At 47.0% G+C, this 13,577-nt stretch overlaps 1 protein-coding gene across 1 annotated transcript in view; it reads left to right on the forward strand.

Moving 5' to 3' along the window:
- The window catches only part of LOC139582748 (pre-mRNA-processing factor 17-like), a 50,006-nt gene that overhangs the window by 13,048 nt on the left and 23,381 nt on the right, over positions 1-13,577 (forward strand). Inside the window, exons 2-9 of the mRNA XM_071413040.1 lie at positions 1,339-1,425; positions 1,555-1,684; positions 1,900-1,989; positions 2,158-2,297; positions 2,435-2,531; positions 2,670-2,809; positions 7,056-7,130; positions 10,060-10,105. Of these exons, the coding sequence (XP_071269141.1) occupies positions 1,339-1,425; positions 1,555-1,684; positions 1,900-1,989; positions 2,158-2,297; positions 2,435-2,531; positions 2,670-2,809; positions 7,056-7,130; positions 10,060-10,105 (805 nt within the window). The remainder of the gene's footprint in view (positions 1-1,338; positions 1,426-1,554; positions 1,685-1,899; positions 1,990-2,157; positions 2,298-2,434; positions 2,532-2,669; positions 2,810-7,055; positions 7,131-10,059; positions 10,106-13,577) is intronic.

The raw sequence follows: 13,577 nt of genomic DNA on the forward strand, positions 1-13,577 counted from the left end.
TATATATAAAAAATTAAACTGCTCACCCACAAATGCTCACACCCATATTGATCAGGCTACACCCACCAAACGGAAGCAAACACACCTCAAACTGGTGAAGAACAGTGCGCTATGTTTGGAGGAAACATGTTGTTCAGTACACAGCCATCGCGCAACTTAGCAAAACGTTTAACCTTTCTGGCGCAGGCGACCCACCTCGACAACATCCGGTGTAATTGCAATGTCCCAAATTCAAAATACAGAAATAGTCATAATAAACATTCATAAAAAATACAAGTGTTATACATCGGCTTAAAGATTAACTTCTTGTTAATCCAGCCGCAGATTTCAAAAGGCTTTACGGCGAAAGCATACCATGCGGTTTATCTGAGGACAGCGCCCCGCATACAAAAGCATGAAAAACATTTTCCAACCAAACAGATGCATCACGAAAGTCAGAAATAGCGATAAAATAAATCGCTTACCTTTGAAGATCTTCATCTTTTTGCAATCCCAAAGGTCTCAGTTACACAAGGAATGGTCGTTTTGTTCGATAAAGTCCTTCTTTATATCCCAAAAATATCAGTTTATTTGGCGTGTTTGATTCAGAAACACACCGGTTCCAACTCGCCCAACATGCCTACAAAGGATCTAATAAGTTACCTGTAAACTTGGTACAAACATTTCAAACAACGTTTCTAATCCAACCTCAGGTACCCTAAAATGTAAATAATCGATTAAATTTAAGATGGAATAAACTGTTTCCAAAACCGGAGAAAAACGAGGAGCACGCTCTCATTCACACGCACCAAAAGACTAGCGTCCAACTGAGTGACACTTAGAAAGACTATGACTACTTCTTCATTTTTCAAAAAACAAAACATCGAACAATTTCTTAAGACTGTTGACATCTAGTGGAAGCCATAGGAACTGCAATCTGGGTCCTAATAATTCGGCTTCCCCATAGAAAAGCATTGAAAAATCCAATGACCTCAAAAAATATTTTTCCTGGATGGATTGTCCTCGGGGTTTCGCCTGCTAAATAATTTCTGTTATACTCACAGACGTTATTTTAACAGTTTTAGAAACGCTAGATTGTTTTCTATCCAATACTACCATGCATATGCATATCCTAGCTTCTGGGCCTGAGTAACAGGCAGTTTACTTTGGGCACCTCAGTCATCCAAACTTCCGAATACTGCCCCCTATCCCTAAGAAGTTTTTAATGAACAGAACGCACCCCAGGATAGGTGTGTGACAACTAACATCAAGCCCCTTTAACTCAAGTGCCTTCATAGCCTGATGACTGACCAAAATGATGAGCAGTAGAAAACCTGTCAAGTTTCTTCTCCCCAACAGGAGGCTGTGGAGACTGGTGTGCATCTGGACCCCTCTCTCAAAGAGGTCACCTACAACCCCACATATGAAACCCTGTTTGCACCAGAGGTAAAATGTTTCATAGTAACATTTTACTCAAACTGCCGTACATCATTTGAATGAATGTACCTACCTAACTGTATCCACATAACATCTATTTTGCACTGTGTTCACTCTTACATGTTTCTTTTCTCCAAGTTTGGACCTGTCAACCCATATAGAAGTCAACAGATGGCTGCTCCCAGGAATATGCTGTCTGGCTATGCAGAGCCTGCTCACGTCAATGACTTCATGTTTGAACAGCAGAGGAGGACCTTCTCCACCTTTGGTAAGTTAGGCTACAGTCCCAGACACTCCTACACTATGTGACCAGTATAGACCTTATTCACACCACGGCCATTGTCTATGATAGAATGTTCAACTGTGAATAAGGTCTAGTGAAGAGGTTAACCTTCCTTTCACCTTGAATCTAACGTTTTGGGGCTTTAAGGTAATTTAGCATCTTGGTTATTTTATTCACTTGTCATTCGCTTTTGCTTTCAGGCTATGCTCTGGATCCATCTGTGGACACAACAAGCCAGAATTCCTCCAATAGCTACATTGGTGCGGTGGATGAGGCAGAGAAAAAGAAAGGTAATGCTTCATTTCCTACTATTTGTGTTTTGCTTGGGGTGCATTGCTAGCCGGTAAGAGGGATGTTTTGAAACTTAATGGAAAGCTGTTGTAGTCATTGTTCTCCATAAAACCTTGTGAAAGAAAGAGCATAGTGTAACAGTTTCTCTTGTGTTTCTCCTCTCGTAGGATTGACTGTGTTTGAGGTTGGCCCAAAAAAACATGACAAGAGGAAAAAGGTGCAAGGAGGTGAATCGGATGACATTGACAATTACCTTGGGCCCTGGGCGAAATACGTGGACGAAAAGGACGGCGCCAAACCATCAGAGGTAATCAATCAATAATTGAAGTTCCTCAAAGCAATATGGATGCTTGTATTATATAGAAGCGTGTTTTAGACTTAACCGTTTTTCCTCCTGTAAAGAGATGGTTCTAACTGATTGTTGTCTGCTGATTTGGTCTGTAGGAGGAACAGAAGGAGCTGGATGAGATCACAGCCAAGAGGCAGAAGAAGGGAAGGAATGAGGAAGAGGCTCCGGCGGAGGAGAAGACCATTCTCCATGGTAACTAACACACTCATCTCAACCGTTACTAATTACATAACTGAACTGTTCAGCATTCACTCAGATGAGAAGAACATTTGCTGCAACCCTGTATGTAGGAAGTCTTCACTGTATACACTATCTCCTCTGTGTCTCCAGTTAAAGACGCGTATGACTACCAAGGGAGGTCTTACCTCCACGTACCCCAAGACGTGGGTATTAACCTGCGTACTGCAGACATACCAGACAAGTGTTACCTGCCCAAGAAACAGATCCACGTCTGGACTGGACACACCAAGGTGAGTTGTCAGTGGACACCTTCGGACTCCAGTGTTTGCCCTAGGATTTGCCCTAGGATTTGCCCTAAGATTTGCCCTAAGAGTTACAGTTGAAGTCGGAAGTTTACATACACTTAGGTTGGAGTCATTAAAACTCGTTTTTCAACCACTCCACAAATTTCTTGTTAACAAACTATAGTTTTGGCAAGTCATTTAGGACATCTACTTTGTGCATGACACAAGTAATTTTTCCAACAATTGTTTACAGACAGATTATTTCACTTATAATTCACTGTATCACAATTCCAGTGGGTCAGAGGTTAACATACACTAAGTTGACTGTGCCTTTAAACAGCTTGGGAAATTCCAGAAAATTATGTCATGGCTTTAGAAGCTTCTGAGAGGCTAATTGACATAATTTGAGTCAATTGGAGGTGTACCTGTGGATGTATTTTAAGGCCTACCTTCAAACTCAGTGCCTCTTTGCTTGACATCATGGGAAAATCAAAAGAAATCAAAAAAAATTGTAGTCCTCCACAAGTCTGTTTCATCCCTGGGAGCAATTTCCAAACGCCTGAAGGTACCACGTTCATCTGTACAAACAATAGTACACAAGTTTAAACACAATGGGACCACGCAGCCGTCGTACCACTCAGGAAGGAGACGCATTCTGTCTCCTAGAGATGAACGTACTTTGGTGCGAAAAGTGCAAATCAATCCCAGAACAACAGCAAAGAACCTTGTGAAGATTTCTGGTGGAAACAGGTACAAAAGTATCTATATCCACAGTAAAACGAGTCCTATGTTGACATTACCTGAAAGGCCGTTCAGCAAGGAAGAAGCCACTGCTCCAAAACCTCCATAAAAAAGCCAGAATACGGTTTGCAACTGCACATGGGGACAAAGATCGTACTTTTTGGAGAAATGTCCTCTGATCTGATGAAACAAAAATAGAACCTTTTGGCCATAATTACCATTGTTATGTTTGGAGGAAAAAGGGGGAGGCTTGCAAGCCGAAGAACACCATCCCAACCGTGAAGCACCCCCCATGTTGTGGGGGTGCTTTGCTGCATGGGGGACTGGTGCACTTCACAAAATAGATGGCATCATGAGGTAGGAAAATTATGTGGATATATTGAAACAACATCTCAAGACATCAGTCAGGAAGTTAAAGCTTGGTCGCAAATGTGTCTTCCAAATGGACAATGACCCCAAGCATACTTCCAAGTTGTGGCAAAATGGCTTAAGGACAACAAAGTCAAGGTATTGGAGTGGCCATCACAAAGCCCTGCCCTCAATCCTATAGAAAATGTGTGGGCAGAACTGAAAAAGCATGTGTGTGCAAGGAGGCCTACAAATCTGACTCAGTTACACCAGCTCTGTCAGGAGGAATGGGCCAAAATTCACCCAACTTATTGTGAGAAGCTTGTGGAAGGCTACCTGAAACGTTTGACCCAAGTTAAACAATTTAAAGGCAATGCTACCAAATACTAATTGAGTGTATGTAAACTTCTGACCCTCTGGGAATGTGATGAAAGAAATAAAGCTGAAATATATAAATCTCTCTACTATTATTCTGACATTTCACATTCTTAAAATAAAGTGGTGATCCTAACTGACCTAAGACAGGGAATTTTTCCTAGGATTAAACGTCAGGAATTGTGAAAGCTGAGTTTAAATGTATTTGGCTAAGGTGTATGTAAACTTCCGACTTCAACTGTAAGTGGGGGGTCTTCCTGCGGGGGTTGTGGTGGGATCTTCCTGGGGCATATATCTATACGTCTACATAATGCAGTGGCAGCCGCAATTTAGCAAATGCATATAGGGGAAACACTGGATTCAGGTGAGTGAGGGAACACTCATCTTCGGTCACGTTGGGTTAGCTATTGGATGACTGATACACACTTTACAGTGTCCGTCATCCTTACATGGGGGAAATGTGTATGAGCGACAGATGGAGAGGAAGAAAGTGCTGGTTCAGCAGACGGAGTGTGGAGAATATGTGATCAGGCCTTTGGTTCTGTCTGTCTGCAGTAGCGAGAGAGGGGGGAATCGCAAAGGCCTTAAATGAACAGGGCTTCCATCCCACTCATACTGGAACAGTTGCATACCAAGAGCCTAATTGAAAAGCTGGAGGGATGATTAAAAAAAGAAGCATGCTAGTGGGCTTGTGGTGGAAAGATAGTGGATGGAGAGGCTGGTAGATGGTTTGATAGTTTAGCGACGTGTTCTGTTAACATCATTGGGATTTGAGAAATATCCTGCACGGTGGATGCCATGAGCAATGTCTTGGTACAAATGAGTGTGCAGCAAGGCATGAAAGCCTGATATCTGCCTCTATAGAATTAGCATTCAAAGAGGATGTCCTCTTACTGCTGCGCTGCTAGCCATAGGGCAGGCTAAGTGTAATCTCTCTCTCACACACACACTCTCTGAACTGTCGATGGGTAGGGGATCAGTGCTGTCCAAGACAAGTTGTTGGTGGGTATTATCACGTGCGCGCACACGCAGTGTGTCAGTGTGGTGTTGATGTTGCCAGAGGGGTGATTGTGCCCTTGATGAAACGTTAACAAACTCCCGAAGACCAAGGGATAATTATGACCAGAGGCAAATATTAAAGACACACACACACACACAGCGGTCTACTGCTCATTAAGTGGTGTCGAACTGCACTGTACCACAACACCTGCTGTTTCTGAAAATGGATAATAATAAGGATTGTTCTGGCTCTGTGGGAATACAGACAAGAGATAAGACACCATGTTAAGCAGGGGTGTCGTATTCATTCCATGGAGAGCCTAGTGTCTGAAGGTTTTTCTTTTTTCTTTTCAATTAAGACCTAGACAATCAGGTGGGGGGAGTTCTTTACTAATCAGTGACCTTAATTCGCCAATCAAGTACAAGGAAGGAGTGAAAACCCTCAGCCACTCGGCCCTCCGTGGAATGAGTTTGACACCTGTGCTGTTAAAGTGGAACTGACAGCGTTAACTACCTTGCAGATATGAAACAAACAATCATCACATCAGTCAAAAATATCAAATTCCCAGTTTATGCTACAAAACCAACTTTATAAGAGGTTTTAAAAATAGTTTCTATTTGACTCAATGTTCCATGACGTACACTAAGACATTGTTGTCTGAATAGATGGATGCAGTTCAATGCATGATTAATATAATTCACTAATACATTTCTTTGGAGTCCAAAAAATATTACTATCAGGTTGTAAATCACAGCTGGCCTGCTACATTGTTTGCTGCCTCCATTCGGCATGCACTGTTTCAGTTTCAATTACTCAATATTGTGGACGAACGGACACTTTAGCCAGTTAGCTCGGGTGCTTAGTTGGAACAAGCATGCATTGGCAGGCAAGTTGCAGAAAGCCCGAATAGGCTACAACTCCCCATCGTTTATCAGCGCAATTTTGATGGCCAACTAGCTGAAATTTTGCTGGCTAGCATTAGTTGTTGTTCTTGTTGATGTGCATAACTGAGGGAAAGAGAGCCTACCTTACCATGGTTGTTTGATCAATAGGACTGTAAAGTTCCCAAATGTAAGAGGACTCCCGTGGTCTTCAGATATTTGCAGAAATCATTTAGATGAATTTTGTGTCTTTTGGTGAATGGTTTCCAATGGTCTAAAGTCGTGCTGTTGCTACTGCCTGTAAACACACAGTAAGGTTCAAAGTGAATGATGGCAGGCCCGTGTGGCAAATTACTTGTTTGTATAAAGGCCTACTTTATCTGTGATTTGCTATAGCGCACTGGTTGGTGTAGACTGGTCCTGGATGAGACAGATGTTTTATTCACTGCAGTGTCTATTAAATGTACGAATGCACCGCCACTTTCTATATTGCTATGAAATGTTCACAAATGCCTTAGTATACGTATTTCCAAAACATTCTAAGAATTTATGAAAACCTGACAATTACCATATCTAAGTGCTCGCTTGTCAGATTTTTTTTTTTAAAGGTGTCACATTCTTTCTGGGGGTGTATATGAACAGATTTATACAGATTTCATGTTGCTAAAATGCTTTCAGTTCCACTTTAAGAGTTCTATAAGATGGTATAGGGTTATGTTACTATTGTATAATACTACTGCTGTGCTGAATGCTCCTTACCTTGCTCTCATCTCTCCTTATCTAATTCCTTCAGACAATTAGCCTTCTATATAAGAGGATTTATAGCAATACCATACATACCTCTGTGCTCATAGACAGGCAGATTATTATATTATGTCCACTCATTAACCCCTCTCTCTCTCTGCAGGGGGTCAGTGCTATCCGTCTGTTTCCTGTATCAGGTCACCTGCTGCTCTCCTGCTCTATGGACTGTAAGATCAAGGTAAGGAACGCTCCTGCCACGCGGACACACTCCCGCCACGCTGACACCAGACCTGCCAGCATGCACGCATTTTGCGTATCAACTACGCAATTCTCTGTCCATGTACGCAGGTACGAGATCCGAGTTAAAAGTACGCAGAAATGAATAGGGCCTGATTTTTTTAATATATATAATTAAAATAAAAAAACTTTTGTAAACACATGGACAAATCCCTTCTCGTATGTTGTGGAAAGGTGAACACTAATTGATTCAAGCTAACATTAGCGAACATAAGCTGGACATTCAGTGGGCTCTAAAGTGCCAGCAGTTCACTCGCATTTGCTAGTGAAAGAAATTAAACGCAAATACGAAAAATAACTGGCATTTGTGCGAGTGTGATATACATTTAATTCTGCCTCCCATTAGTTGTATTTTCCACGTAACATTACGAGGATCACGCAACCTGAGACTGTAACTGTAATTATGATCCACGTCACAAAAAGCATTACAGAAGTATAATCTCAAATAAATATAAACATCTTTGCATTAAATGGAGTGGGGAGTTTAGAAGACTGTGCGATGAATAATGAATGAGTGTCCGGTATTAGCTCTAGAGGCAATGCTTCTAAAATGCCGTGGCACTAGATTTGAGATTTTATCAATTCTAAAATCTGAAGTGATGTATGCGCTGCAAAGAAATCCAATGGGTACATTATGTAGGCTGAAACAGCGGACTCTTCTAGCGAACAGCGTTCAGATTCCCTTTGCGGTAGCCTAGCGAACAGCGTTCAGATTCCCTTTGCGGTAGCCTAGCGAACAGCGTTCAGATTCCCTTTGCGGTAGCCTAGCGAACAGCGTTCAGATTCCCTTTGCGGTAGCCTAGCGAACAGCGTTCAGATTCCCTTTGCGGTAGCCTAGCGAACAGCGTTCAGATTCCCTTTGCGGTAGCCTAGCGAACAGCGTTCAGATTCCCTTTGCGGTAGTCTACTGAACAGCATTCAGATTCCCTTTGCGGTAGCCTACTGAACAGCGTTCAGATTCCCTTTGCGGTAGCCTACTGAACAGCGTTCAGATTCCCTTTGCGGTAGCCTACTGAACAGCATTCAGATTCCCTTTGCGGTAGCCTAGCGAATAGCGTTCAGATTCCCTTTGCGGTAGCCTAGCGAACAGCGTTCAGATTCCCTTTGCGGTAGCCTACTGAACAGCGTTCAGATTCCCTTTGCGGTAGCCTACTGAACAGCGTTCAGATTCCCTTTGCGGTAGCCTACTGAACAGTGTTCAGATTCCCTTTGCGGTAGCCTAGCGAACAGCGTTCAGATTCCCTTTGCGGTAGCCTACTGAACAGCGTTCAGATTCCCTTTGCGGTAGCCTACTGAACAGCGTTCAGATTCCCTTTGCGGTAGCCTACTGAACAGCGTTCAGATTCCCTTTGCGGTAGCCTACTGAACAGCGTTCAGATTCCCTTTGCGGTAGCCTACTGAACAGCGTTCAGATTCCCTTTGCAGTAGCCTAGCGAACAGCGTTCAGATTCCCTTTGCGGTAGCCTACTGAACAGCGGTCAGATTCCCTTTGCGGTAGCCTACTGAACAGCGGTCAGATTCCCTTTGCGGTAGTCTACTGAACAGCGTTCAGATTCCCTTTGCGGTAGCCTACTGAACAGCGGTCCGATTCCCTTTGCGGTAGCCTACTGAACAGCGGTCAGATTCCCTTTGCGGTAGCCTACTGAACAGCGGTCAGATTCCCTTTGCGGTAGCCTACTGAACAGCGGTCCGATTCCCTTTGCGGTAGCCTACTGAACAGCGGTCAGATTCCCTTTGCGGTAGCCTACTGAACAGCGGTCCGATTCCCTTTGCGGTAGCCTACTGAACAGCGGTCAGATTTGCGGTAGTCTACTTAAGGTTTGTGTAACCAGTTTGCGGTCTGTCGATGCGATCATTTGTTTTTGTTTTTATGTTTTCAAAATGATTTTGCTTTTAGTGTTGATTAGGAACTGTGTTTAAAAAGCCAATACTTGTGAGCTGGCCCTGGTGATTGGCCCTGTTTGAGAGGTGACAAGCGTTCTTCTACTATAGAGACTAAACTTGGGGCCATTTGCAAAGAAAAACGTTATAGATAATTATTTCCATTCTACACTGTCCATGTAATGGAATTGATTTGATTTGGTACAATTCTATAATTGCGATCAGACTCAAACAGCGTGCGTACGGGGGAAAGAACCCCAATTCGGCATGTGCTATTTGCGCAAGTTTAATCTCCAATTTGCCGTGAGCTTCTGGTACTCTAAAAACTTGGACAGGGTTGGCAGGTCCTGCCACTCTGACATGCTCCTGACACGCTCCTGACACACCTGCCACGCTGATACGCTCCTGCCACGCTGACACGCTCCTGACACACCTGCCACGCTGACACACCATTAAGTCCTCACTGAGGCGGGGATTTAGTACTGGGTTATTTATATCTTCTGCTGTAGCTCTTCTCATTTCCCCTTTCCTCAGCATGATATTTTTTTCATATTAAGTTAAACAATCTCTCTCTGCTCTATCTGTCTTTTCTCCCGCCTTGACTGAGACAAACTAACTTGTGTTTTGAAGAAGGAGCCTCTTCTCTTTCCCTCTGTTCCTTCTCTTTATCTTTCCATTTCTCTCTTTATCTTTCCATTTCTCTCTCCTTGGCTTAGCTGAGAGTGATTCTATCCTGTGGACTTAGAAAGAAACATGTCTTTGGTCTCTCTTCCTCTCTGCGTGTTCCTGGTAGAACCAGGGGCCTATTGGTTTTTAATTAGGACTTAACTGTCTCAGATGAGCCCTGTGCTGGTTTCTGATGAGACCCTCACTGTTTACCAGTGGGACTGGTGCTTGAGACACTGACCCGTGCTGGTCAACGCTTGTCAAAGGGTCACAGTGTTTTTGGCAGAATCTGTATTAATCTTCTCTCATTCCTCTCTCCTCAGTTGTGGGAGGTGTATAATGAGAGGAGGTGCGTACGGACGTTTATCGGTAAGTGGACTAAGTCTGTTTCCTGTTTGGCACTCTGTTTCTGTTATTCATGTTGTGCTACAAGGATTCCAATGCCCATTGGATTAAGAGGATAAGACCTTAGCTGAAACCACTAACAAGTCTAAGTGCTGTCATCTCTTAAGGGTATACAAAACCAATTGTGTTTCTTAATCAATATTCAATCTATCCACTAGTACAACTTAGTTAGATTGCAATCCGTCATACTCCTCTCCCTTGGCAGATCTGATTACACTGTTTCTGCCTATAGCTGCATTCTCTAAATGAAGATTGAACACTAATTCAACGCTGAGTGAACGTGAGGCTGAACATTGTGAGGCTGAACATTGTGAGGCTGAACATTGTGAGGCTGAACATTGTGAGGCTGAACATTGTGAGGCTGAACATTGTGAGGCTGAACATTGTGAGGCTGAACATTGTGAGGCTGAACATTGTGAGGCTGAATATTGTGAGGCTGAACATTGTGAGGCTTAACATTGTGAGGCTTAACATTGTGAGGCTTAACATTGTGAGGCTTAACATTGTGAGGGGGAACAGAACATTGTGTGGGGGAACAGAACATTGTGTGGGGGAACAGAACATTGTGTGGGGGAACAGAACATTGTGTGGGGGAACAGAACATTGTGTGGGGGAACAGAACATTGTGTGGGGGAACAGAACATTGTGTGGGGGAACAGAACATTGTGTGGGGGAACAGAACATTGTGTGGGGGAACAGAACATTGTGTGGGGGAATAGAACATTGTGTGGGGGAATAGAACATTGTGTGGGGGAATAGAACATTGTGAGGCTGAACATGGGGGGAATAGAACATAGGGTAGCTGTAAGATGGTGTCAGAGTTTGCGCTGGACATCCAATTACCCTGTTTCCAACTATTCCTCAACTCTTGATGTTGAGTCAGAACGTTAATTCAGCATTAATAGAACATTAATGGAACGTGAACTGACACTGTTTGGGGTGGAGGTGGGTTTAAGTCATGGAGTAGATTTAAAATGGCATCAGACTTCTGGGAAACGTTCTGAATGGAAATGGAACGTTAATGGGATACTTCAGGATTTTGGCGATGAAGCCCTTTATCTACTTCCCCATAGCCAGATTCACTCATAGATACCATTTGTATGTCTCTGTGTCCAGTGTGAAGGAAGTTGGAGGTAGTTTCGCGGGCCAATGCTAACTAGCATTAGCGCAATGACTGTAAGTCTATGGGTCTCTAATAGCATGTAGATAAAGGGCCTCAAAATCCTGAAGTATCCCTTTTCATTTACTGCTATATTCATGGAATCTGAAGGTTCCGCTGAGTGTTGAGTATAGGATTACACTAGACAGTGGCATGCAGCTGGGTGTTTGGACCCTCCCTCCCTCCAGGCTGGGTGTTGGGACCCTCCCTCCCTCCAGGCTGGGTGTTGGGACCCTCCCTCCCTCCAGGCTGGGTGTTGGGACCCTCCCTCCCTCCAGACTGGGTATTGGGACCGTCCCTCCCTCCAGGCTGGGTGTTGGGACCCTCCCTCCCTCCAGGCTGGGTATTGGGACCCTCCCTCCCTCCAGGCTGGATATTGGGACCCTCCCTCCCTCCAGGCTGGATGTTGGGACCCTCCCTCCCTCCAGGCTGGGTGTTGGGAGCCTCTCTCCCTCCAGGCTGGGTGTTGGGAGCCTCTCTCCCTCCAGGCTGGGTGTTGGGAGCCTCTCTCCCTCCAGGCTGGGTGTTGGGAGCCTCTCTCCCTCCAGGCTGGGTGTTGGGAGCCTCCCTCCCTCCAGGCTGGGTATTGGGAGCCTCCCTCCCTCCAGGCTGGGTATTGGGAGCCTCCTCCCCTCCAGGCTGGGTATTGGGAGCCTTCCTCTCCCTCCAGGCTGGGTATTGGGAACCTCCCTCCCTCCAGGCTGGGTATTGGGAGCCTCCCTCCCTCCAGGCTGGGTAATGGGAGCCTCCCTCCCTCCAGGCTGGGTATTGGGAGCCTCCTCCCCTCCAGGCTGGGTATTGGGAGCCTCCTCCCCTCCAGGCTGGGTATTGGGAGCCTCCTCCCCTCCAGGCTGGGTATTGGGAGCCTTCCTCCCTCCCTCCAGGCTGGGTATTGGGAGCCTTCCTCCCTCCCTCCAGGCTGGGTATTGGGAGCCTCCCCCCCTCCCTCCAGGCTGGGTATTGGGAGCCTCCCCCCTCCCTCCAGGCTGGGTATTGGGAGCCTCCCCCCCTCCCTCCAGGCTGGGTGTTGGGAGCCTTCCTCCCCCCCTCCCTCCAGGCTGGGTGTTGGGAGCCTTCCTCCCCCCCTCCCTCCAGGCTGGGTGTTGGGAGCCTTCCTCCCCCCCTCCCTTCAGGCTGGGTGTTGGGAGCCTTCCTCCCCCCCTCCCTTCAGGCTGGGTGTTGGGAGCCTTCCTCCCTCCCTCCCTTCAGGCTGGGTGTTGGGAGCCTTCCTCCCTCCCTCCCTTCAGGCTGGGTGTTGGGAGCCTTCCTCCCTCCCTCCCTTCAGGCTGGGTGTTGGGAGCCTTCCTCCCTCCCTCCCTTCAGGCTGGGTGTTGGGAGCCTTCCTCCCTCCCTCCCTTCAGGCTGGGTGTTGGGAGCCTTCCTCCCTCCCTCCCTTCAGGCTGGGTGTTGGGAGCCTTCCTCCCTCCCTCCCTTCAGGCTGGGTGTTGGGAGCCTTCCTCCCTCCCTCCCTCCAGGCTGGGTGTTGGGAGCCTTCCTCCCTCCCTCCCTCCCTCCAGGCTGGGTGTTGGGAGCCTTCCTCCCTCCCTCCCTCCCTCCAGGCTGGGTGTTGGGAGCCTTCCTCCCTCCCTCCCTTCAGGCTGGGTGTTGGGAGCCTTCCTCCCTCCCTCCCTTCAGGCTGGGTGTTGGGAGCCTTCCTCCCTCCCTCCCTTCAGGCTGGGTGTTGGGAGCCTTCCTCCCTCCCTCCCTTCAGGCTGGGTGTTGGGAGCCTTCCTCCCTCCCTCCCTCCAGGCTGGGTGTTGGGAGCCTTCCTCCCTCCCTCCCTCCAGGCTGGGTGTTGGGAGCCTTCCTCCCTCCCTCCCTCCAGGCTGGGTGTTGGGAGCCTTCCTCCCTCCCTCCCTCCAGGCTGGGTGTTGGGAGCCTTCCTCCCTCCCTCCCTCCCTCCAGGCTGGGTGTTGGGAGCCTTCCTCCCTCCCTCCCTCCCTCCAGGCTGGGTGTTGGGAGCCTTCCTCCCTCCCTCCCTTCAGGCTGGGTGTTGGGAGCCTTCCTCCCTCCCTCCCTTCAGGCTGGGTGTTGGGAGCCTTCCTCCCCCTTCCCTCCCTCCAGGCTGGGTGTTGGGAGCCTTCCTCCCCCTTCCCTCCCTCCAGGCTGGGTGTTGGGAGCCTTCCTCCCTCCCTCCCTCCAGGCTGGGTGTTGGGAGCCTTCCTCCCTCCCTCCCTCCAGGCTGGGTGTTGGGAGCCTTCCTCCCTCCCTCCAGGCTGGGTGTTGGGAGCCTTCCTCCCTCCCTTCCTTCAGGCTGGGTGTTGGGAGCCTTCCTCC

Source organism: Salvelinus alpinus, chromosome 8 (assembly GCF_045679555.1).
Source record: "Salvelinus alpinus chromosome 8, SLU_Salpinus.1, whole genome shotgun sequence".
In the NCBI taxonomy this organism is placed as follows: domain Eukaryota; kingdom Metazoa; phylum Chordata; class Actinopteri; order Salmoniformes; family Salmonidae; genus Salvelinus; species Salvelinus alpinus.